Genomic DNA, 25782 nt, shown 5'->3' with positions numbered 1-25782 from the left:
TCCTTTTCACCTGCCAGGAGTAAAGATCGCTGACTCCTTCAGCAGGAAGCTACGCTCTTGCCACGAGCGGGAGCTTCGGCACGATCAAGTGGACTATCTTTTCCTTAAATGGGGCAATACCCAGATCGATCTGGTTGTGACGGCGACAAACACCAAGTGCCGGAGGTTCGCCAGCAGGTTGCCCTAGCCAGGGAGCATGGGGGACGCATTCTCATTCCCTTGGGAAGGGCTGTTTCTGTATGCGTTCCCGCCGTTGCTTCTTCGAGTCATCTTTCAACTCAGATGGTACCAATGCAGGATGATCCTCGTCGCATCAGTGTGACTGAGGCAGATCTGATACCGGACCTTCTCAGCATGTCGGCGTCTCCGCCAGTCAAGCGGCCAGTGGTTGCAGTTCTTTCTAGGGAAGGAGGCGCCATTCTTCACTACGACCCGGGGTCTCTGAACCTGTAGGCCTGGCTCCTGCAGCATTCGAGTTCGGTGTCTACGATCTTCCGGTGGACTGCAAAGAGGTTCTCGCCAAGGCCCGGGTGTAATCTACCTTAAAATGCTACGGGGACAAACTGCAGTGCTTTGCAATTTGGCGCCGTTCTCAGAAGATCAACCCTCTGCGGGTCACGGACCCTCAAGTACGGACTGGCTCATGTCTCCATTAATGTACATCTGGTGGCTATCTCCCGCTACACCAGATCTCCGGGACAGTCTTCTCTGTGGTTGCACGGTCTAGTTAAGTTCATCAAGGGACTGTTCTACTAGTTTCCGCCTATGAAGGCCCCTGGCGTGGGAACTCCATGTGGTGCTGCCTAGGCTCATGGGGGGGGCGGCAATCAACCTATGCACTCACCACCGCTCAAGTTTCTGTCGTGGAAGACCGCTTTCCTCGTGGCCATCACCTCTGCAAGACTAGTAGGTGAGATCCAGGCCCTGTCATGCAATCAGCCTTACTTGACTTTTCACGAGACAAGGGTGGTACTGCGGACGCACCCCTCCTTCATGCCCCAGGTTCAGTCGGAATTCCATCTCAACAAACCCTTGGTGTTACCGGTGTGTGTTCCGACGCCTTCGTCGCCGGCTGAAAGGACTTTGCACTCGCTGGATGTGGCTTGAATGCTGAAGTTTTACGTGGCCCGCACGAAGAGTTTAAGGAAAACCTCTCAACTTTTTGTGAACTTTGGTCCTGTGAACCATGGGAAGGCCCTGTCCAGGGCTTCCATTTCCAGGTGGCTCTCCGCCTGTATCACTCACCGGTTGGCCAACCGACCGCTGCCTGGTCATCGGTGCCCATTGCACCAGAGCAATCGCTGCTACAACAGCGTTCCTGTCTGGTGTGCCCCTGCTGGACATCTGCAGGACTGCTACATGGAGATCGACGCACACCTTCACGAAAATCTACTGCGTCGACTGGGATTCCAGGGAGTCCAGAGTCGGCCAAGCAGTGCTGCGCAACAGGTTCGCTTGAAGGTGAGCCAGGTGAGGAGGTAAGAGATTGCTTCTGTTGAGCCTTGTCCCCTCCTGTGGTTGTTCATGTGTGTACTGCTATGTATTCTTTAATAATGAGCATGTGAATCCATGCCAAAACCCATGCTGGAGAAGGAGCAATTTACTTACCTGAAACTGTTCTCCAGCATGCGTCTGGCATGGATTCACATGCAAACCCTCCCATCTACCCCTCTGCGGCTCTTCTCTTGGTCCTACTGCCACTTACCTGCTACCAAATCTGAAGATGGCTGCCAGAGGAGGGGCTTGGGTGGAGGGCAGTCATTGGCTGGGGGCAGTATGACCAGAGCTCAGTGATTGGTTGTTTGGAGAAATAAAGTTCAGAAATTAAACTGATTTTCTCCTTTATGGAGGATTCCCAGCCCGAGGACAGGGAACATTCATGAGCATGTGAATCCATGCCAGACCAGTTACAGGCAAGTAACTTGTTCCTTAACACGTTTCTCAAACAGGTAAGCACTTTCAAACCCCACAATACAATGTAGATTAACCCTTTCCCAGCTTTACAAGTAAAGAATGTATGACTTTTTGGAGGGACAGATCAAACAGTAAGTTAGTGTCTTCAGGGAGCCAGGACAACCAATGTCAATTGAGCAAAGTCTAGGGGAGCGGAGGCACTTCTTGAAGGTAAGTAAAAAGTCTTGCACAATGTTTTAGTTTTGTTGAAAAAGAAATCACTGTTGGTCCACAAGCTGGAAGGCTTGTGAAAGGCAGAGCTGCAAGCAGCTCTACAAAAGGCAGCAAATGCAAGTCTCAACTGAGAGCAAGCTACACAAGCGGTAAGTACCCCTTAGTTCACAGTACCTTTTAGGTCTGAAGAAATTGGTTCCAGCTGGCTACTGTTCCTGTTTAGTATGGCAGATCCTGTTGTTCCTGTGCCTCAGTTGTTGGGACAAGAGGGACTCCTGCACTACAGTTCAAAGGTCGGCGGCAGCAATGGCGAAAGTTCATATCAGCAGCACTTAGTGGTTTCAGCTTCTCGCGAATAGCACCACTACGATTCTTGGGACCCTTCTGGACTTTCCTTGCTTCTGTGGTCCAGCACTCTTAGGCAGCTCAGGCTTGGTCAGCCCTGCTTCAAAGGAGTCGGGAGGATCTTCCTGGAGCTTGGGTCCAGTTTAAAAATGATGCACTTGATTCGGGTGTTCCTGTCCCCTGGCACTCTGTTCCTGCAGTAGCAATGGAAGTACAGCCAGCAAAGAGGGGGCTTTCAGTCGAGTTAGTCTTGGTCGGTTGGTCCCACCATCCCAAGGAGAGCAGTCGTTCTTTGCAGGGCTTCTCTAGTCGAGACAAATTCGGAGCTTCCGCACTGCAGCAGGCCTTCACTGGGTAAATAAATGGTCCAGGAGTTGCAGCAAGCTTCTCTTCCAAGTTCTTCAGATTCCTTTGTCCAGTGGTCGACTCAGCCTTCCTTGCAAAAGACCTTGCTTTTTATGCAGGTTTCTTCCATTCATTCGCAGCCTAGCTGTCACCCACAGCAGGACCGGGCAGCCGGCCGGCTGTCCTCCAGGGACCGGGCAGCCGGCCAATCGCCTTTTTGGATGCATTCCTGTAACCAGGGAGACTAAGCACAGGGAGTTTCGGGAACCTCCCTCCCTCGCTTCCTGTTCTGCCACAGGCAGGTTTCAGCAGTGAACCCGGCCAAAGACAAAGGGACCGAACCTGGTTTGGCCTGCGGAGTCAATCTCAAGAAGGACCTTTCCAACAAGAAATGGTGAAGAAAGACCAGGGCCATTTTGACAAAATGGGCACCCATGGGTGCAATACTGCAGCTGAGCATTCAGTCTGTGGTAAAACACACACAATGGTAGGAAAAGGTAAACCACTGCCACCAGCCATAAATTGTAGAAAGAGTAACATAAAAATGTTACACGCAAAAGTAGACGAAGGGGATGCTAAATAACCCCTCCAGCACTCTATGTAAGATAGTGTGTTCTGGGTCTGCAAAGTTACAAAAGGTAAGTAAAGTCAATTTCACTTCACTGCTCTTGGAAACAGTAGGTTATCCAAGAGGAGGTATTTAAACCTTGGGAAATCCAAATGACGTCCCTGTGCACTGCAAAGAATTTGCTGTGTCACAATGTAAGAAGATGATGCCTATGGAGTTTGTCAGACTCCAAAACCAGTTTAAATCAAAGTAAAATACATGAGTGGGGGAAAAAGGTCTCGCTCTCTCCAGGATAAGAATTAAGTCCTAAATTCCAAAAATTAGCTGGGGGTGTCTAAGGTACAAGGGAATTAGCACATTTCTGAGAATGTCCTCCAACATCTGGCATTTCCAAATCATGCTTTGCTTGCTCTTGATTCCGAGAGACATCACGTATGCTCTAACACATTTAAGGCAGCATCTTTATTCTACCCAAAGGCTTGTGCCCATCACTGAAATCCGTTGGGTGGCCAAGTGAGCTACTGCCCATGTGTTTAGTCAACTTCATCTAGATTTAATGGTCCAACAAGCTTGGAGAAAGGCGGAGCATGTACATTTCTCTCCGTCTCTCCTTCACTGCCCCTTTCTCACCTTCTAAACTTTCTCTCATCCATACTTATGCATATGCTTTTGTCGTTGCACTCTTGCTTGGTGGTTGGAGCTTGTTATGAAGGGTTGGTTGCTTCCTGGATACTTGAAAGAAGATTTGCATAACCATGTTTCTAAATTCAATAGCCCCAGTATGCAACATTTTACAGGGGATTTCTGGCCCAGTCTGCACAAGCAGCGTCCACGACATTAAGGTCATTTTTTAGAATATCCAGCTCTTACCTCAGTCAAACTGTATTTGATCTAGAATAAGTCTGAACTGCATTCTTTCAGTCTAGATTTCTGTAACACATTTCTTGGTTTTTCTTTTCCAAGGTGCGATTCACAGATTTCAAAGTTGTCAATGTGTTGGCAGTTTGTACCATGCCCTTTGAGATAAGATTACCAGAGTTCACCAAGAAGAATAGACCTCACGTCAGGTATTTTCATTGTTGTCCAATGTGTCTAGTATGTTTTAAGCTGTTGTGCAGTTTCATTTATTAAGGTTTTGCTGTTAATCTTATTTTAGTTATGAACCAGAACTTCATCCCGCTGCATGCTACAGAATCAAGGCTTTAAGAGCAACGATACAGGTTTTCTCAACGGGAAGTATAACTGTGACAGGTACTGATCATTACTTAAATGGTTACACTTTGCAAGTTTTTTTTATATTTTTAGTTTCATGTGTGCTTTTTAGATCAGAATTGGTTTCAGCAAGACATATTGGGGGGAAATATTTTTACAATTGTCTATTTTTTACAGCATGTCAACATGTAGAAGTCTCAATTTCATTGCTATCAGGAATCTACTGCAATGTTATTTCTTTTGTCAGATCATAATCGCAACTGTGTCCAGAGATCGATAGAGGGAACGGTGGGATCTCAAATCTTATTGGAGTGATTTGTTTTATACATTTTTCACCAGCATGGAATTGTACAACTGTTGAAAAATGGGCATTTTCTATGCATTTTATTTTCATTCTTTTGAGACATCAGTGAATCTACTGGCTGTTTTTGGTTTTTCCTGACCCTTTTTTTGCAGGGGAGTTACCTTTTCCACCCCACTTGCCACTCTTTTTTTTCTAAAGTGTATTTCTCACAAACTTTGGACAGCGTTTTCCTGATAGGCGGTTGGCAGTTAACCTTTTATCTCCAGTATTGGGTCTTTATAGATACTTTTGAATATTCCCAACTATCAGATTGGGAAGTCCCGGAAACCTATTTCAGAGAGTTTAAAATGGCAAGGGACTGTTTCGCCAGAATAGGGTCTGGAAGAGCCCTGTTGGCTTGGTGCTAACAGGAGCTACTTTTAGCTCCCCCAAGTCCACTAATGTTACACAAATAAACTTGGCTGAATATTAACTCTTGAGTCTAGGAATTTGCATAAAGGGTGCATTAGTAAGCCTTGAGCAGAAATCTAAATGTTTAATGGCCCTTTGTGCTGTTCACAAAGTTCTAGTTGCATCTTGTTTGGAAGTTAGTATTACATAATATTAACAAACCTATGTATTGGCACCTCGTTCTGCAGCAGAGGAAGAGTGAGCAAGGTCACATCACAGAAAAGAGGAGGCAGAAGAGATCGTAAATAAGTGGCAAAGATGGGTAAAGTGTAAATGAGATGGGAGCTGCTAGCTGAAATAACAGAAATGGCAATATAAAGAGACTGTAAATATAGTACAAGGTATAGTACCAAAGTAGCAGAAGGGAAGTTTCATTGCATGTACATTTTTTGGGTGCATGCCAGTTTGGATAAAAAACTAGTTCCTCCATCTTTCAAGGACTCCATTCATGAGACTTTAATAGCTCCTGTGTTACGGTGAGTAACTCCTGATTAGAGGGAAATCCTGACACCCAGGAGCTACTGCCAGCTTCTGCTGTATGAATTCGAATTTTGACCCCTGCACTGTGCACCCTCCAGTAGACAACTTTTCTTTTAAGAGCTCATGGAGAGTCAGGATATTCCCTGGCAATGCTGACACTCCTTACTGCCGGCCCCTATTATTATGGTATTTATTGAGCAGGGACCTTCGATGCATGGATGGGAGGACCTTGCAATTTGGTTGCAAGAAATAAAAAACTAGGGGATAAAACCATGCGAAGCAGATCAGCGTGTCTCTGGTTAGATCGAGTGAGTATGTACGTACATACACCGTGTTGGGAGTAGCCATTCTTTGAAGTACATACAGAATAGGTGTTGACGAGCAGCCGTTCCTTAAAGAGGAAGGCCTAATGGTTAACTTCCACTTTCCTTTTCACTTGGAGAGGGCTCCTGTTTATGCTGTTTTTTATTTATCTAAAGTCAACAAGTGTGGCTCTCAAACTGCAGAGGACTCTGTGGCTGCTGTAGAGGCAGCTACTGTGGCACAGTGGCATGAGCCTTTCTGACTAGCCATAAAGGATGACTTGTCTCAAGTGAACTTTAGGAAAACTTCCTTAACAGCCGCTGCCATCTGGTCCCCAGCTGCATTGAACTTAGTCAGCGCTGCTCCATTACCCTGCAGCAGTATTTGGCCAGTGAACCCTGCTTGCTGCCACAATTTGCTTCTCCTGATCACCAAAGACAAGACTGCAAGATATGGTGAAGAAGCCCTGTCTGCTTTGCCCACGTTTTTGGACCATAGTAACTTTTAAGCCTCCCTTCTGTCATAGTGAAACATTCCCTTCTGTAGGTTTTACTCCAATCTCCAATGATGAGGCCTCTCGTGTGCTGACCCGGGCTCTTCCACTTCTCCAATGGAACCCCTCCCATCAGCACTCATTCCTAAAGTCTCTACCCCTCTTGTTTCTTACCTTTTTAGAACTTGATTTAATACTGGTTTATCCACTTCAACCTTCCCTTCTCTATTCAAGGATTCCTCCATCATCCTGATCTTAAAGAAACCTTCTTGCTTCCAATTTCTGTCTTATCTCGCTCTTACCCTACCTTTCTAAAATCCTGGAACAAATACTTTCAAGTCTCTACCTTTGCTTCCCATAACTCTGTCCTTCCCTGTTTTTAATCGGGATTTTCCACCGGTCACTCCACTGAGATTGCTCTTCTCTCTGTTTTAGATTCCTTAATTTCTGCACGTAACTCTAAACACTCTTCTCTTCTTAGCTTACTTGAACTTTCTGCAGATTTCGATATGGTTGATCATTCTCTTCTGCGAGCGACTCTTCTCCTTTGGTTTTGCTGAATCTGTCCTTTCTTGGTTCAAATCGAATCTGTCTGAGAGGACATTGTATGTCCTGGGCCGGGACCTCATCTGACACGTCCCTGCTTGCATATGGTGTTCCCCAAGGCTCGGTCCTTGGTACTTTTCACTTTTCTCTCTATACATCTCCACTTGCTGATAGCTCTTCTTCCTGGGTCTGTCGCATCACTTTTACGTTCATTTTACTCTGCTCTTTCTATCTTACCCACTCTTCTCCTTAGACATCCCACAATAAGCTAAATTCCTGTCTTCATGCAATTAAATCTTGGATGACGTCTCACTTTTTAGTACTCAATGCTACTAAAGAGGACGTACTTTACTTTCCTGCCACCACTATTCTCCTTCCTCTCATTTCCACCTCGGAGGGCAGCCACCCTGCTATGTGATTGACAGCTAGGCTGCAAATGAATGGGAGAAACCTGCATAAAAGGCGAGGCTTTTGGCTTGGAAGGCAGAGTCGACTACTAGATAAAGGAATCCGAAGAAGAACTTGGAAGAGACGCCTGCTGCAACTCCTGGACCGTTGGTTTGACCGGTGAAACCCTGCTGTTGTGCTGAAACTTCGAATTTGCCTGGACTAGAGAAGACCTGCAAAGGACTACTTCTACCCTTGGGTTAGTGGGACCAATCGACCCCAAGACAAGCTCATCTGGAAATCCTCTGAGCTGGCTGCACTTCCATTACTGATGCAAGAACCGAAGTGCCAGGGAGAGCAACACCAGAATAGTGTCTTTAAGTCACACCCGGCTCCCGGAAAATCCTCAGACTCCCAGGAAGCAGGACTGGCCAAGCCCGAGCCACCTCAAGATTGCTGGACCGCAGATGCGAGGAAAGTCTGAAGTGGTATTCGAGAACCACAGTGTTGCTATTTGCTATAGACGCAAGGAGCAGAAACCACAAAGTGCCGCTGAATTGAAGTTTGCCCATTGCTGCCGCTGACCTTCCCATTGCAGTGCAGGATTCCCCAGACGTCCTCCCTCTTGTCCCCATGACTGAAGCCCAGGAACAGGATCTGCAGAGCTGTACAGGACCAGAAGCCAGCTTGCACCATTTCCTCTGACCAAAGGTACTGTAACACATTTGTGTAGCCTTGCTTGTTCTCGGGTGATACTTGTCTTGGTTGCTTTTGCAGAGTTGCTTGCAGCTTTGCCCTTCACAAGCCTCCCAGCTGGTGGCCCTTCTGTGATTCTTTATTTCTACAAAGACTTCTTAAACATTGTTCAAGACTTTTACTTACCTGCAAGAAGTGCTTCAGTTCACCTAGACTTCTGTTCAATTGACATTGACATTGGCTGACCTGGCTCCCTGAAATACTCTTCTTACTTTATGGTTTACCTCTCCTCCATGAAAGGGTTAATTTACTTGGCATTTAGGGTTTAAAAAGTACTTACCTGCTTCAGAATATTTATGTAACCCTTGTTTTATTCCCAGACCCTTTTCTTTGACATCAACTCAGTATTGCTCTAAATGTACCAGTGATACATTAATGACAGTGTCCTAGATATTTAAGTCACCTCAGGGTGTAGGTACCATCTATGTGCCATCCCAAATGGGTAATTGACTGGACTGATTTAGAGAAACTAAGAGTATTTTGAAGTGCATTTGAGCATTGCTTTTATATTGCTCCCTTCGGAAGAAGGCTTATTGAACTGACTGTTAAATTAATAAGTGTTTAATCAAGAAACCTTCAGTGTAAGAGTTTGTTTGAATACTTGTCACTTTGAATCTGTGTAAAAACCCTACTGCTTACTTTGATCCTCTTGAGATAAGCCTGGCTGCTCAGCCACACTACCAACCCTGTTGAACAGACTTATACCAAAGGTTGGGTTCCTATTGCCAGGAGGTCAAGGTTGCTGTATGTAGTCTTCCAAAGGATTCTGCACACAATCTTGCCTAACACCTGGGCCTCTCCCCTACTGTACAGGATTCTCAAATATAGGTATAGCCTCCATCTTTGTCTAATATATGATGACACCTAATGCATTGTGATAGGTTAGGCAAGATTGTATGCAGTACCCTTTGGGTGCACTACAACAACCCTGACCACCTGGCAATAGAAACCCAACCTTTGGTATAAGTCTGCACTACACAGGTTGGTAGCGTGTGGAGCAGCCAGGCTTATCTCGAGAGGGGTCATGGTGAACTGTAGGGGAGTTGCACAGAGATTCACTGTGACAAGTATTCAAATAAACTCTTACACACAAGGTTTCTTGATAAAACAATTATTAATGTATCAGTCAGTTAGAATAAGCCTTCTTCAGAAGGGGACAATATAAAACACCACACAAATATATTTCAAAACACATCTTGTAGGTTTCTAAATCAGTAATTACCCTTTTGGGATGGCCCACAGACGCAACCTACACCCTCAGGTAAGTTCAATAAATAGGGTTCTGGGGACATTAATGTATCACTGTTGCATTTTAGAAGAGCTTAGGAATAGGTTAAAGGAAAGGTTATTAGAACATACAAGAGATCACAAATATTATCAACCTGGCAAATACTTTTGGATCCCCAAACAAGTCATTCGGTGGAACAGGCTAAGCCAAAGTCATTGGGCAAATGTCTATATGAGCTGAAGCACTCCTTTGCAGGTAAGTAAGAAAAGACTTTGCACAATGTTTTTAGAAGTCTTTGAAGAAAAAGAAGAATCATTGTAGGGCCACAAGCTGTTAGACTTGTGAGTAGAAGATGCAAGCAACTCTACAGTAAGAGGTAGGTTCTTTCAGACTTTCCAGTTCCTTTTGGATTGAAGAAAAAGTGCAGCAGATGACTTCTGTTCCTGGGCATCTCTGCAGATCTCACTGTTCCTGGACTTTGTCATGATCCCTGTCCCTAACCCTCTTAGGCAAAACACTGGAGCCAGGCTACGATCCTCTATATTGGCCTTAAAGGCCCCTCCATCTCAGCCTAGACCCTCTGAGTCAGTCCTGGCACCTTTGGCGCCCGGCTCATACATGTTCAGAGGAAAGAGTTGAGAACTGGACTTGGTAATGGACTTTGGTGCAATGTGGATGCCCCCACATAGCTCGGTTCTATGAACTGTGCTATGCGGTCTAGCTTTTAGGGTGTGGTCGGGCCCAGGGATACCTGGAGGCTATATAAACCACGCCCGGGCAGAGGAACACGCTTCACGTTACTCTGCGCCTGCAGTGTGACACTCGCCATGTTCAGATCGGTCTCCTGAGATCTTCACCTGCTTTCCTAGGACCGCGTACCTGAAGGAACAAGAACGTAGGTCAGCACAAAAAAGGCTAATAGCGCCGCGCATCGCGCTTTCATTCACCACTTCGTGCTCGGGCCCCCCCAAGCAGCACGACACCAACGACCTCTTCCAGCACCTAAAGGGAGAAGCGGAGACATTAGGGGCAAGAGAAAAGAAAAGGACAGTTCATCAAAATTGACAGATCTACCTTGTCGGACTGGAGTTACAGCAAGTCCAGACTCATTGGGCCTGCACCAGTGAAGTAACTAGCTCGCGCCGCGCCCACAGGAGCAACGCACCCCTGCATCGAGAAGCAGTATGGAGAGTGCACGTTACAAGAAAAAAAGGTGAGGAGTGGACCTTGGGGAAAGTTTGGTCCTCAAGGGAGGTGGGAGTCGAGCAACAAGAGACAGTTAAGTTAAATCCGAAACTCCTGTATTTCAGGCCCAATCCTCGGTCAAACAGATTCCAAGGGAAGGGTTCGAGATCGTGAGTGGTCCAGTCTGGCTGAGTGGCGTCCCCGTGGATATCAGGTGAGCGTTACCCTTTCCTTGCTTCTTGGGTCCCCCACACTGTTGAGGTGGTTCAGGCTCGGTCAGTCCTGCTTCCTTGAGGTCTGCAGGATCTTCCTGGATTTCTTGTCCAGCTTAAAAGCAACGCACACAAACTGGCGTTCTGCTCCCTGCTTATTCAGTTTCCAGCAGCAACTCTGTGGAAATTCAACCAGCTCCGAGAGGATGTCCAGGCGGCTTACTGGAGTTGATTGGTCCCACCAACTCAAAAGGAGAAGTCGTCCTTGCGGGAGCTTCTGTCGATACAAAAGTGGAGTTTCAGCACAGCAGCCGGGCCTCACCGGGCAAACCAACGGTCCAGGAGTTCCAGCAGGCGTCTTTAAGTTCTCTTCGGATTTCTTCATCCAGTAGTTGCCTCTCAGGCCAAAAAGCCTTGCCTTTTATGCAGCTTGCTCCCATTAATTCCAGCCTAGCTGTCAGTCATCCAGCAGGGTGGCTGTTCTTGCCAGACAGTCAGCCGGCCAATCACCAGAGTGCATTTTGGTCTCCTAGGAGACCAAGCACAGGGAGTTTCGGGCACCTCCCTCACTTGCTGTCCCCGCCAGACACCCTGGAAACAGAGGTGGGTGTCACTCGTGAAGCCTGCCAAAGACAAAACTAACAAAGGGACCAAACCTGGTTTGGCGCACATAGTAAATCTCAAGAAGGACCTTTCCACAAAGAAATGGCGAAAAAAGACGGCCATTTTGACAAAAATGGCACCCATGGGTGCTTTACCGTGACTGCGAACGCAGCCCGCTGCAAGATCCCATAATAATAGTGAAAACGTAAACCACTGCCACCAGCCATTCGGTGAGGAAAGGGTAACATAACAATGTTACATGAGAAGCTAGACAAAGGAGATACTAAGTAACCCCTCCAGCACCCTATTGTAAGAATGTGTGCTGTGTCTAGAAAGATACAAATGTAAGTAAAGTCAATTTCACTTTACTGCTCTGGGAAACAGTAGTTTATACCAGAGAAGGTATTTAAACCGAAGGTGCTGGGTGACGCAATGTAAAAGATGATGCCTATGGAGTTTGTCAGACTCCACAACCACAAGAAACACACAGAAAACACATTGAACTTTTAAATCCTAAGTCCCAAAGTTCAGCAAAGGAGCTTGGGGTCTCTAAGGTGGGAGGAATTTAGCAATAAACTGAAAATTCTCCCTAACATGATGCCGAAGCCTCTCACTACACTGGATTCTCAAATCTAGGTGTACCCCCATGGTTTACGATATGCTAAAACCTACTACTTTGTGAAACCTAGGCCTTTCTCCCACTATACAGGATTCTCAAACCTAGGTATAGCCTACATCTTTAACATAGGCTGATACTGCTACACTCTGAAACCTAGTCCCATTGGTATATGCCTCTCAATTCTCAACAAATATCGCCCCAGCCGAACAATCTCGCAGCTAACGGTACATATAATCTCACACCACTAGTGTGGAAAAAAGCTGCAGGCACGGCCAGGCATCCATTCACGAAAGAGCACAGCTACGGCTAAGCACATCCGTTCTAGCATCACACACAGCCGTCCAGACAAACACCTCACGTACCTAACCACCTCTGCCACTAGCATACAGCGACTACCGTACAAAAGGAACCCGGTATAGCTGGCCTCACATAGACTCTCTCAACAATAGCAATCTATCTCAATCCCTCAACAGCACCCACCCATGTGTCTGACCTCTCTTGGGGCTGCTTAGACGAGACTTGCCAGCCACCCAAGTTTTAGAACGGCAACATGCACCCATGCATCTCCTAAATTAGACTCCTTTGAACTTTCAACCATATTGACTACGGTCACCAGGGGTGTTCAACAGGAAAAAGCACATTGAGGCCACACAAGTGGGGAAAGAGTGCTATATAAATAACCAAATGCATTACAATACATCTTTTTTCCTCCAGTTCCTGTCGTTTTCATTTACATAACATTCAGAAAGCTGGTCCTTTCCTGACTTTTGAGCCCACTAAACTCATCTTCTTTAATTTTCTCTTGTCTTTTCTACTGTTCCTCTGTCTGCCCTCTTTGGGCTCCTTGTGTGTTTAGCTCCTCGGAAATGTGTTTTTAATGCCTCTATTCGCATGCTTTTCCTCTGCTCCCCACGACTCTTATTCTCTCGCTAATCTCGGATTGCTTTCTTTTCATCACCATCTAAAATTATATTATTTTTGTCTAATCTTTAAATCGCTTTGGTCTTGCACCTGAATCTTTCTTCTCTTGTTAAATTTTATGCCCTCGCTCGCTTCGTCGTTCTTCCCATTTTCTTCTTGCTGTCCCTCGTACTCCCTGTGGTCAGTCTCGCTTTCGATCATTCTCCTTGCTTGCTCCTCTATACTGGAATGCTCTTACTCTCTTTCTGCGCTCTGTTTCTCTCCATTCTACATTTCGAGACTCCTTAAGGTCTCACCTACTCCATTCAGGTTAGCAATGTGAATGTAAATGCAGATGCTTTCTGCTTCCTTATTTGTTATTTTCATTTTATTGTACTGGTCTGACCTTGTGTACAGCGCTTTGGTGTAAAGCGATACATAAAACCCAAATAAATACCAAAGAAATCTCATCTTTGTACTATTGACATTTTTCCCCAATTCTCTTGACTTATCACCACTGCTGATCAACCCAGAGCGCCCTTTCAAACACAGTTGTGTATTGTTTCCAGAGACCAGAGTCCCAATCTGTTTCAACCTGTTCCAGTCAAAAAGCACTTGCTGGGAATCAGTGAAGTGTTTTCACTTTTTACGAAGGGTGCTTGCCTGAAGGGGCAGAAAGATGGCCTAAAGATCACCGGTCTTAAAACACCAGGTGCAGCCATTTTGAGTGAATGGCACTTAAAATGTCTCTTATTCAAAAATAAAATGGTGCATGGTAGTGCATCAGGAAAAAGTTGTAAAACATGATTCCATGCCATCAGCCTGTTACGGGTACATAAGTCATACAAGGTGTTGACAGGAAAAAGGGTCCCAGTTCCCTTTAAAACTACACTTAAAGCGGTGCATGCAAACACAGGAAAATATAAATGGTAGAAACTCTATTTGCACTGGCAACTTTCGGGACTTGGGGTTGCCCCCAAAACGAATGAGTTGATCAAGTGAGAGGCTACCAAAACTGAGATGCTGCAGGTTCCATTGAATTCAATGGTGCCAGGTAAGAATTGATGTAGTAACACTGTGTGTGACTACACAACACTTATCTGCTTGGTATTAGGTAACCCACATTTTGCTATAGATCTGTACTACACAAGTTGGTAGTGTGACTGAGCAGCTAGGCCTATCTCAAGAGGGGTGAATGTGAGCTGTAGCAATGAAATTCGCAAATAAAAGTCCCCAAGTAACACTTGCACTCAAGATTTCAGTTATAAATAGTTATTTATTTAACATCAATTTTTAAATAACCATTCTTTAAAAAGGGCAAGATATGGAACACTGTAAATATTCTTCAAAATACATTTCAGAATCACACAAGTTAGTGGAAACTTTGGATATGCTTATTACACACTTCCTTCACCCGCAGGTGACTTCATTCACAAGGACAGTAATGGCATTTATAGATCACTAGTTATACTGTGCAGATTCTGAGGTTGCAGAAAGGAAGGTTTAAGGAAGAAAAAAGGTTAAACAGGTTCTCAGTATATGTGAGGACAACTAAATCTTCAATTGAAATCTAGGCCAGCCTTTCCCAGCAATAACAGTCTAAAACGAATTACCACCTACTAGGGATAGAAATATGCAAGTCCATGGACCAGAGTCTGGAGGGAGGTAGGACAGCCAGTCAATTGGAGGACAGTCTATGGAGCTGAGGCACTTCTTGTCTTGCGCAAAGTTAGTTTGTAGAAAAATCACTTGTAGGGTCACAAGCTGTTAAACTTGTGAAAAGCAGAGTTGGAATCAATAGAGTAAGCCAATGCAAGTCTCCACTAAGAAGAGCACAGCTAAAAAGACAAGTTAAGTACCCTAACCTTCAACAGTACCTCTGGTTTGAAGAGTGGTCCAGCTGGATTCTGTCCTGTTGCAGCCGTGCAGATCCTGGGTTCCTGAGCCTCAGTCGTGGGGACAACAGGTAGGACCTCTGAAGGGGTCCTGCAGCGTCAATTTGGAGGTTGCCGGTAGCTACAGGCTCTTTTCGGATCAGCGGCACTTAGCAGTTTCAGCACTCGGTAAACGGCACCACCGTGGATCTCGGATACCGATTGGGGGTCCTTTACTCCTTGGGTCCTGCACTCTGGTGAGGGGACTCGAGCTATGGTTGTCCTGCTTCTGGAGGGTCCTTAGGAGACTCCTGGAGCGTCTGACCGTATTTCAGACGTTGCACTCGACTCTGGATTTCTCGACCCGTGGCACTCAGTTCTTGCAGAAGCAAAGAAGTGCAGCCAATTGGGGAAGATGGTCCAGTGGAGTTCATCTCGGGGCTAGTTGGTCCCAATAACCCAGGGGAAGAGGTCGTCCCTGCCGGAGCTTCTGTCGAATGGAAAAAAGGAGTTTCAGCACAGCAGCAGGGCTTCACCGGGCAATTCAAAGGTCCAGGAGGATGCAGCAAGCTTTGTTCACGGTTTCTTCGTCTGGTGTTTCTCCCAGTGGTCGTCTGTCTCTGGTCCCAAAACCCTCACATGTCAAGCAGGTTTCTCCCATTCATGCAAAGCTTAGGCAGTCAATCACACAGCATGGTGACAGCCAGCCAATCGGGACAGGTTGCATTCAGGCATTTTGAGACAAATAACAGGAGTTTCGGGAACCTCCCTCGCAGCCTGCATTTTGAGACACACTAGAGCCAGAGGCGGGTTTCAGGGCTGAAGCCTGCCAAAGGCAAAATGAACAAAGGGCTCCCCTCGGCCTCAATGCACAGAGTAAAATCCAAGAAAGACCTCAAACAGAAAATGGCAAAAAAAGATGACTGGGGACATTTTAGCAAAATGGTCACCCATGGGTGCTATACGGCAGCTGAGGGTTCAGCCTGCGGTAGAAAAGCACAATGGTAGGAAAATGAAACCACTGCCACCTGCCATTTAAAGTAGTGAGGGTAACATACAAATGTTACATGAGACTGTAGGATAAGCAGCTTCTAGGTAGCTCCCCCCACCACCCCCTCGAGTACTCCACATAAGGTTGGGTGAACTGGACCTACAAAGAGAAAAGCTATAGTCAATTTCACTTTACCACTCTTGGGAACAGTAGTTCACCCAAGCGAAGGTATTTAAACCTTAAGAGAAAGCTAAAGGATTTCTCTGACGCTGCACTGAAGGTGCCGTGTACCACCATACAAATAATAGGTGTCTTTGGAGTTTGTCAGCTTCCAAAAACAGAGGACTCGTATAATCCAAATCCGGTCAAAACACGAGCGAGTGAGCAAATGGTCTCACTCACTCCAGGGTAAAAATTTAAAAGTACTAGAGTCCAGCAAAAAAGCTGGGGGGGTCTTGAAGGCTGAAGGAAATTAGCACAGCAATGAGAATTCTCCTTGGCAAATGTCAGGAAAGGTGCAAAAAGAAGTATTTTGCATATTTGGGGAAGGTTTGGAGCAGTTCAGTTAACCACTGGAAATGTTATCCAAAGCACCAAGCAGAGTTGGGGGATGCCAGGACTGCTGCTGAAACTGACCTTGACCAAGCCAATTCTCATAAGGTGAAACTCTGCCTCCCAATCAGTTTATTACACTGTCTCCCTCGAGCTAGTGTGGCAATGGAATCGCCCAGTATTGTATTCTATAGATGCTCACACTAGAATCTGGAAACCTGCTGTGCCTTCTGCTCCCTGTTGTGCACGAAATCGATCGAACTGGTAGTTGCTGAGATCGTATTTCTTTATACAAAGAGGAACAATGCTCTTTTAATCACAAAAGAATGTGCAATGGATAAGAAAATAGATTTGATGCAAAGCAATGAGCTTCTTACAATGGGACGAGTTCTAGTGCCATCTGACCAGTTTGTGTGTTGGGGGTGCGGGGGGGGGGGGGGGGGTAAGTACATGGAACAGTCACCTGGCACAATACATAGATGGACATATACCGATTAAGGATAGCCAACATTAGACATTAAGTGCAGGTAGGTGGTACAGCCAACTGTTAGTGATGTGACCATGATGGATGAAGTGCTAGAGTGGAGGAAGTAGAAAGTGAGAGACAGAGGCAGGGAAGATGCAGGGATGAAATGATAGCTAGAAGGTACATTAGTTTGGTTAAGTGTAACTCTGAAGTGAGGAGGTAGGTTTTTAGTTTGGTTTTGAACAAATCGCTGTGGACTTTTTCTCAGATGTTTGGGTTAAGAGAATTCAATGCAAGTGGAGCAAGGAGTGAGAGAGTGGAAGCACAGGGAGGGTGAGGTGCTACAATGGTAGTCAAGGAAGCAGAGCAGAGATTAAAACGAGAAGGCTTGAAGAGATGGATTTGTGAACAAGGAGCAGAAATTTAAATCTGACCTGTTTTGCATCAGCTATCCAGGCTAGTGACGGTACAAGGAAGTAGGTGTGAAGTGACGGAGTTCAGTGTGTCCCAGTAGCAAAGTTAATGATCTTGTCGAGAGGACAAAGCATAGTTGGGGATAACGGAGAATGCTGGCATGGTAGTCCAGTTTAGAGAATACAAGAGTGGTTAAGAAATGCTTGGCGTTGTTGAAAGGCAGGGAAGCGTCTGATTGTTCCTAATACTTAGCAGATTGAGGGGAGCTGCGATTGCAGTTTTGGAGCTGAAAGTAGAGCAGGTGTGAGGTGGGGGGGTCATAGATGACGCCAGGGTTTCTAGCTGAAGAGTAAGGGGAGTGGGTCAGGTGGGAAATTAATAGTCGGGGGAAGAGATGAGTATTTCAGGGAAAAAGAGCACATCTGTTTTTGGTTGAGTTTAACAGTGTGAGAAGCCATCCAATATTTAATAGCAGATACAGAGTTGGGCATTTTGTTAAAGAACAGAGGAGAGTTAAGGAAAAGAGAAGACTATTTTGGTGTCGTCCACGAAGAGTTGGTATGAGAATCCAAAGGAAGAGATTAGTGCCCCAACAGCAGAGGTGTAAAGAGGAGAGGACCCAAGGCTGAGATCTGTGGAACACCAACAGAGGAGTGAGTTGAGAAGTGTTGTTGTTCCAGGAGAGACAGAATTGGTGATATGCCAGGTAGGATTAAATCCAGGCGAGGTCTTGATCACGAATCCAAGAAGAAAGAGGTTTCTGATGCTTGTTAATCTGCTTAGAATCACATGCTGTGCATAGGTCCGACATCCAGTGGTCACTGCGGAGTATTGCATTTTGTTTTTCGTAGTCGAAAAGGGACGTCGACAAGGCGTGTCTGAAATACTATCCCTATAGTGACGTGTGTTGTACCCACAATCCCTCACGCGTCGAGGTCCCTCAGATTGTTTTTTTCCGCCCAGCTACTGGTCGCCTTTACGCGGAGCTCCTCGAGAGACATTGCAGATTCCATCTCCTCGACCTTTGGTCGTTTTTTCCTGTTTAAAGATTAATATATCGATCCCTCCCTCGACGCAGTTGTGAAGCTGTCTCCGCCGAGCAAGATCTTCGACGGAGGGGACGAGCGGAGGAGATCCTTCGGCGTTGCCGAACACGTGGCCTGGCCTCGCAGGCCAAATACAGTAGGGAGAGTGGGGTCGTGGGACATCTCTGATTCTTTTTCTGAGAATGCCTTTCCTTTTCCCCTTCCTTTCCCTTGGGGTAGTTATCACGGTTTATTGCCTCGGCTATGGAGAGGACACCCTTTAGGTTTTGCCCACTTTGTAAGGGCAAGTTTACTTGGAAGGACAAGCATTCACGGTGTAACCGCTGCTTGCCCCTCGATCACAAAGAGGAGGGTTGCTCGGCTTGTCGGCTTCTAAAGCCAAAGACTCTAAAAGACCGTAGGGTCAAGAGGTGGGCGGCCTACGCTATGTCGAAGGCCGGGTCTTCACCCGCCGCTGCGACCACCGACAGTGACGAGGAACGTGATAACACGACCTCCGCTACGGAAGTCGTACTTCCCTCTAAGGAGCGCTCGCGCTCTTCGTCGTCTGTCCCCGGCCCCGACGGGCTCGGCTCACGCCCTGCTTATGGGGATGAACACCCCGGCGACACTGACGCACACGATACAACACATAAACACACAACCCATAGCTCTTCTTCGTCGAAGACGAAGAAAGCATCAGTGCCCAAGGAGACGCACGTTACACCGGCGGCCTCCTCGGACCGTTCGGGTTCGAAGCCCATCTCGCAGCCGCGACCAGCGACTGGGCTTTCGGCAAATAAGGGCGCCGCCCCCAAACCATCGGCCGGCGCGCACCAGCAGAGAGCGCACGCCGCCGTAGAACGTTCGACACCCGTAACGTCGAAACCACAGCCCTCCGCTGACCAACGAGTCACAGAGAGCTTGGCGAGGATCGTTGTTGCCGACGCCCAGAAGCGTACGCCGAAGGACACGTCGAGCGCTACGCAAAGGTCGAAAGACACGCCGAAAAAGCCTGCAGAAAAACAGGGACTACCCCCTTCAGTCGGGGGGGACCCCCAGCACACCGGAAGGCTTTTCGGAGGGCGACGGGACACTTTCCTCGACGTTGTGGGAGAGGTTGAGCCGTTTTCAGCAAGATAACACTAATTTTCCCCCGCTAGACCGCTCAGGGGTACCCCATGAAACCATGGAAAGGCTCCATCTCTGCATGGAGAGAATGGAGAGGTTTATGAACACCCAGAACCCTCCCACTCCCAAGAGAACAAGAGAAGGGCCTCAGGAGGACCCCAAGGCCAAATACCCGAGGCAGGACACAGCCTTAGACTTCCATAATGTGTATGACCTCACGGGTGAGGAATACTTAGAAGAGGAGGATGATTTCGTGGACAATGAAGAGGGACAGAACCAAGAGGAAGGTCTGGAAGACAGCCCAGACATGGTAGGAGAAGGCTTTGGAGAAAATCAAGAAGGACCTTCTCATCCCTGGCAATCCCCATCAGTATATTCGGACACTGATGTCCTGAACCTAAATCCTCCTGACAATTCACCTGTTAGAAACAAGTCTCCCATTGACGATCAGCCCACATTCAATGCCCTGTTGCGCAGAGCAGCAGCACATTTCGAACTCGACACTGGGGAGATCTCTCCGGAAATAGACTTTGTAGAAAGAGTAATTAAGGAGAAACCCCCAGTCAGCCAGACCATTCCCCTCCTCGCTTCAGTGAAGAGAAGAATCATCCCTTCCCTATCCACACCCGCACTAATCAGAGGAGTTAATCCAAGGATTGAAAAGCTTTTCACTCCTTCACCCTCAGACCCGCTGTACATCAGGGGACATTCCATTCCGGATTCCCTTGTAGTAACGAATACAAGGAAGAGGGCAGGGGTGCCGCTGTCCACCAGTGAGGCACCACCTGACGAGGGGGGCAAGAGGTTATATGCCCTTGCTAAAAGAGTCACATCCTCGGCTGCCTTTTCGGCAAGAATTGCGAACAACAATTCTTTGCTAGCTAGCTACGCGGGCGCGCAGTGGGCCAAACTGCGCAAGGACGCCGAAGAAGCGCCGGAACCACTACGTACACGCCTGCTATCTACTATTGGCGAAGGAACCCAGGTCAACCAGAGTATTGTAAAGAACTCTCTGGATGCTGCTGAGACAGCGGGACGTTCCCTGGTTCAGGGAATACTCCTAAAACGCCATGTATGGCTGCGCAACTCGGGGTTCAAACCGGAGACACAGGCGTCTTTAATAAATAAACCTGTTGAAGACTCAAACCTCTTCGGGAAAGCGGTGGATGAGGCTCTGGAAATGGCCAAAAAAGAGTTCGATACTATCAAAACTCTTCACCAGATCTCTAAGCCCACTACCAGACGCGGCTATGGCAACAAACGCTTTTTTCGTGGCCAACGCCAACAGCAGAGTCAGCAGCAACAGTACCCTGCCACCAGTTACCAGGCCAATAGTGGCCAGTACAGCCAAAGAGGCCAGCGCAGGGGCAAAGGGAGAGGTCGGGGGTCCACCCCCAGAGGCTCCCAAGCCCCCAACAACACCAAGTGACGCGAAGATTCGCGTCCCCTCCCATGCAACACCGGTCGGGGGCCGGATAACATCCTTTCTTCCAGCATGGGAGGGTATAACGTCAGACCGCTGGGTACTTTCCACCGTAGCCCATGGATACTGCATCGAATTCAACAGTTCCCCAACATACAGACCCCCGAGGGGACGACGCATGACACCGGAACACCTTGCTATCCTTCTCCAAGAGGTACAACAGCTGCTGGAAAAAGGAGCCATAGAGGTCGTGCCTCTATCTCAGGTAACCGAAGGTATTTATTCAGTGTACTTCCTTGTACCCAAAAAGGATCTAACCATGCGCCCTGTATTAGATCTGCGCCCAGCAAACAAGTTTATCAAACCCCAGAAGTTTTGTATGGTGACCTTACAGGAAGTGATCCCACTGCTAAATCAGGGAGATTACATGACAACATTGGACATGAAAGATGCATACTTTCATATTTTAATGTTGCCAGCGCACAGAAGATACCTCAGGTTCATGATAGAGGGCAAACATTACCAGTTCAGGGTGCTATCCTTCGGCATAGCATCTGCACCAAGGGTATTCACGAAAGTACTGGCAGTGGCAGCGGCCCACCTACGCAGGTTGTCCATCCCAGTTTACCCTTACCTCGACGACTGGCTCATAACAGGGGATTCTTACGAAACATGCTTCTCCAATACCCAAAAGACGGTAGACCTTTTATTCCAGTTGGGCTTCTCCATCAATGAAAAGAAGTCCAGCTTAGACCCCAGCCAAGTCAAACAATTCCTAGGGGCTCTAATTCAAACAAAGGACGGCCTCGTCTTCCCCTCCAACGAGAGGGTCCAAAACATGCTGTTTCAGATCCCTCAATATGTGACCGGTCGAGAGGTGACGGTACGCAAAGCAATGCGCTTGCTAGGCATGATGGCGTCGTGTATTTATTTGGTACCTTACGCGCGCCTGCGCATGCGCCCTATGCAAGAGTGGCTCAACAGCCAGTGGTGTCAGGCCAGCGGATTATGGGACGATCCAGTGGTGGTCTCGCAGGCCTTGGTTCTCTCGCTACGATGGTGGACAAAGGAAAACCTGGAAAAAGGGAAACCCTTTGCCACACCCGTGGCGGAAGCCACTCTAACCACGGACGCATCCCTAACAGGATGGGGGGCTCACCTATCCCATCAGACTGCTCATGGAGTGTGGACTCCGAACGTAGCATCCAAACACATAAATCTACTGGAGCTACTAGCTGTGTTCAAGGCGCTAAAAGCCTTCCAGGAATACCTACAAGGCAAAACTGTGTTGGTCCTTACAGACAGCACCACAGCCATGTACTACATCAACAAGCAGGGGGGCACCCACTCTCCAGGGCTGTCCAAACTGGCCCAGAATATATGGAAGTGGGCTCTCAAACAAAACATGTTCCTACTGTCAGAACATGTACCAGGGGAACTCAATCTGCTGGCAGACAAACTCAGCAGAGATTTCCCCCTGCCCGAAGAATACGAATGGCGACTGCACGAAGACATAGTCTTCGACGTCTTCACACAATGGGGATTCCCAGAAATAGACCTATTTGCAACCCTGGAGAACTCACAATGCCTAAGTTACGCCTCCAGGTACCCTCAGAACCAATCCAAGGGGAACGGTCTGTCGATGCAATGGTCAGGGAAATTTGTTTACGCTTTTCCCCCGACTCCCCTTCTCAACAAGGTGGTGCACAAGATGCACCAGGAACAAGTAACCATGATACCGGTGGCCCCAATGTGGGCCCGACAGCCATGGTTCGCTCACCTGATGGAGATGTCTCTATCTCCCCCAGTGAAACTCCCCTGCCCGCACAACATGCAGTCACAAGACAAGGGCAGGACTCTGCATCCATGCCCCCAGAACATGAACTTAGCAGCTTGGCTCCTGAGATCATAGAATTCGGACATCTACTGCTCCCGCAGAGATGTATGGACATTCTCAGGGAAGCCAGAAAACCTAACACTCGCCACTGCTACTCTAGCAAGTGGAGGAGATTTGTCATCTGGTGCAGAGGGAAAGGCATCAACCCAATTTACTGCTCTCCCACACATATTGTTCTATACCTGACCCACTTATTGGATTCAGGTCTAGTGTTCAATTCCATTAAAGTCCATTTAGCGGCACTTTCTGCATACACCACTTCCCAACTCAGTGTCGTGGTGGAAGATCCCTGTTATAAAGGCCTTCATGGAGGGAATAAAGAGAATACACCCCCCGATAGCTGACCCAGCTCCCGGATGGGACCTTAACGTGGTACTTACCAGACTCATGGGCTCACCTTTCGAACCCATGCACAAAGCATCTCTTAAAGACCTCACTCTTAAGACTGCTTTTTTAATAGCTATCACCTCCATCAGGAGGGTAAGTGAACTACAGGCTCTTTCTGTTCTAGACCCCTTCGTTACAGTTCACAGAGATAAGGTGGTTCTACGCACACACCCAAGGTTTGCTCCGAAGTTCATATCGAAATTCCACGTAAACCAATCTATAGAACTGCCAACGTTCTTTCAAAATCCTTCCAACTTGGGAGAAAAAACTCTGCACACACTAGATGTGCGCAGAGCGGTCATGTTCTACATGGAAAGAACCAGACCACTGAGGAAGACTAATCAGTTCTTCGTCTCGGTGGCAGCAGGAAGAGAAGGGGATGCAGTTTCAAAGTCCACTATTTCTAGATGGATTGTTCAATGCATCACTCTCTGCTATACTCTTGCTAAGAGAGAACTGCCCTTTAAGCCTAGAGCACACTCTACTCGAGGCACGGGGGCATCCATAGCATTCATTGCAAATGTTCCCCTTGAGTCCATCTGCAAAGCGGCTACCTGGAGTTCTGTGCACACCTTTACAAAACACTACTGTCTAGATGCACACTCGAGATCTGACTCCCAGGTGGGTCAGGCAGTATTAAGACATCTTTTCTCTACTGTTCCTTCTCATAACCCACCGCCAACTCCGGGTACTGCTCGCTAGTCTATGCACAGCATGTGATTCTAAGCAGATTAACAAGCATCAGAAGACAATGCATTACTTACCGTAAAAGCATTTCTGATGATTGTATCTGCTTAGATTCACATGTGCCCACCCTTCCTCCCCACTCGGGTGGAAGGAACATAGACTTCCTTTTATATCTCTCTTTTCTGTACTCACTCACGTCTAGAAGGCTCCCTCAGGGCAGAAAAATACAAACAGAGGGACCTCAACGCGTGAGGGATTATGGGTACAACACACGTCACTATAGGGATAGTATTTCAGACACGCCTTGTCGACGTCCCTTTTCGACTACGAAAAACAAAATGCAATACTCCGCAGTGACCACTGGATGTCGGACCTATGCACAGCATGTGAATCTAAGCAGATACAATCATCAGAAATGCTTTTACGGTAAGTAATGCATTGTCATTCAGATCAGAGTGATGGATTTCAAAGGCAGTGGACAAGCCAAGGTGAAATAGGATAAAAGATAGATTGGAGTGCTTAGCAGAAGAGATGGAGTCAGAAACATTCATGAAAGCATTTTCCATAGAGTGACGGGAGCAGAAACCACCTTGTATGGTGTCTCGAAGGTTGTGGATGTCTAAGAAATGTGTAAGACAATTCAACATAACCCTCTTAGAGTAGTGTGGCAGGAGAGCCACAGGGCAAAGGTTAGCCGGTAGTTTTTCATCAGCCCATTTCTTTTTTTAGGAGAGGGATGACCGTGTCGTTTTGAAAATAGAGGGAAAGCACAGGTTGAATTCAGCGAGGGGGGAGGGAGCCATTAAAGGGGCTAGAGGGTCTGATGGGGCACAAGAGAGGCTAGCCTTCATCAGTCGATTGGACTTCTTTAGTATTGGTATGACTGAAGTGGGAGATGGAGGCAGAGGATAATGGTAGAGTAAGCGAAGTGTAGCAGGGAGTGTGAGGAAGGTCCGGATAGTCTCCAATTTTGGAAATCCTTTACAGTAAAGTATTCAGCTAGGTCAAACTCTTACGGAGCGTCCCTCGCGAGGGACGGGAGACAAACTTTTTCACCAGAAAAAATCTTCTTCCCCTTTAAATTTAGAGGCGTGGGGGGGCGTGGTCCTGGGAGCATGCACTTGCCTGACTCCGCCCACCGCCGCAACTCGCCAGGCCCCTTTTCAGCGTCTACGGCAACGGGACGAATTCATCAGAGCTCCTGCGTTTGGCTTTGGCCATGTAATTCCACGCACAGATACTTCTTCTCTTTTTGTCTTTTTTCATTCAGGTACTCTGTCCTCGGGCGTCGCGCTCCTACCCGGCACATGTCGACTTGACCCCCAGGCCCTCTGCCTAGGTTGCCTTGGCCCTGTCCATGGCTGGCATGCTAATACCCGGTGCAACAGGCTTTCCTCGAGGTCTCTGAAGACAGACTAGCCAGATGGAGGGAGCTCTTCCAGAGTGCCTCCTGAGGACCAGGACAATCGCCGATTCAAGCCCAAGGTAGGGCCACTTCTCCAGCGCACCCCGCAAGGGAGACTCCTTCCAATGACTCGCCCGGGCGGAGGAAGCGCTCAGGTTCTCATGCCAGCACAAGTACCGAGGCTAAGTAAGCTTCGGGGCGGTAGGCCGAGGGGGTCGGTGGATTCTCCCGCTGACCGTGCTGAGGGACAGGAAGGTTCTTTTACCAGGTCTTCACCAGAGGGGCCACGCCCTAGTACTGGCAACATGTATGAGGGGGTGCCTATACGCAGTACTCACAGCAGATCCGCCGAGGTTGAAACGCCTACCAGGTCTTGGCCTGTACAACCAGGATTACTCCTGAGGGTCAATGCCCTAGTAGCGGGACACGTCCCGAGGCTAGTCCAGCTACCAGCCTCATGGCTGAGG

General features: G+C 47.5%; 1 protein-coding gene across 3 annotated transcripts in view; it reads left to right on the top strand.

Annotated features, from left to right (window-relative positions):
* Positions 1 to 25782, top strand: part of TBPL1 (TATA-box binding protein like 1) — a 270644-nt gene that overhangs the window by 185126 nt on the left and 59736 nt on the right. For all 3 annotated transcript variants that reach the window (XM_069607406.1, XM_069607407.1, XM_069607408.1), the window contains 2 exons: positions 4349 to 4452; positions 4542 to 4636. In XM_069607406.1, the coding sequence (XP_069463507.1) occupies positions 4349 to 4452; positions 4542 to 4636 (199 nt within the window). The remainder of the gene's footprint in view (positions 1 to 4348; positions 4453 to 4541; positions 4637 to 25782) is intronic.

This window comes from Ambystoma mexicanum, chromosome 4q, assembly GCF_040938575.1.
Source record: "Ambystoma mexicanum isolate Mex_15411 chromosome 4q, UKY_AmexF1_1, whole genome shotgun sequence".
NCBI lineage: Eukaryota > Metazoa > Chordata > Amphibia > Caudata > Ambystomatidae > Ambystoma > Ambystoma mexicanum.
Note: the sequence above shows the minus strand (reverse complement) of the source record. Positions and strands in the feature narration are given on the sequence as shown.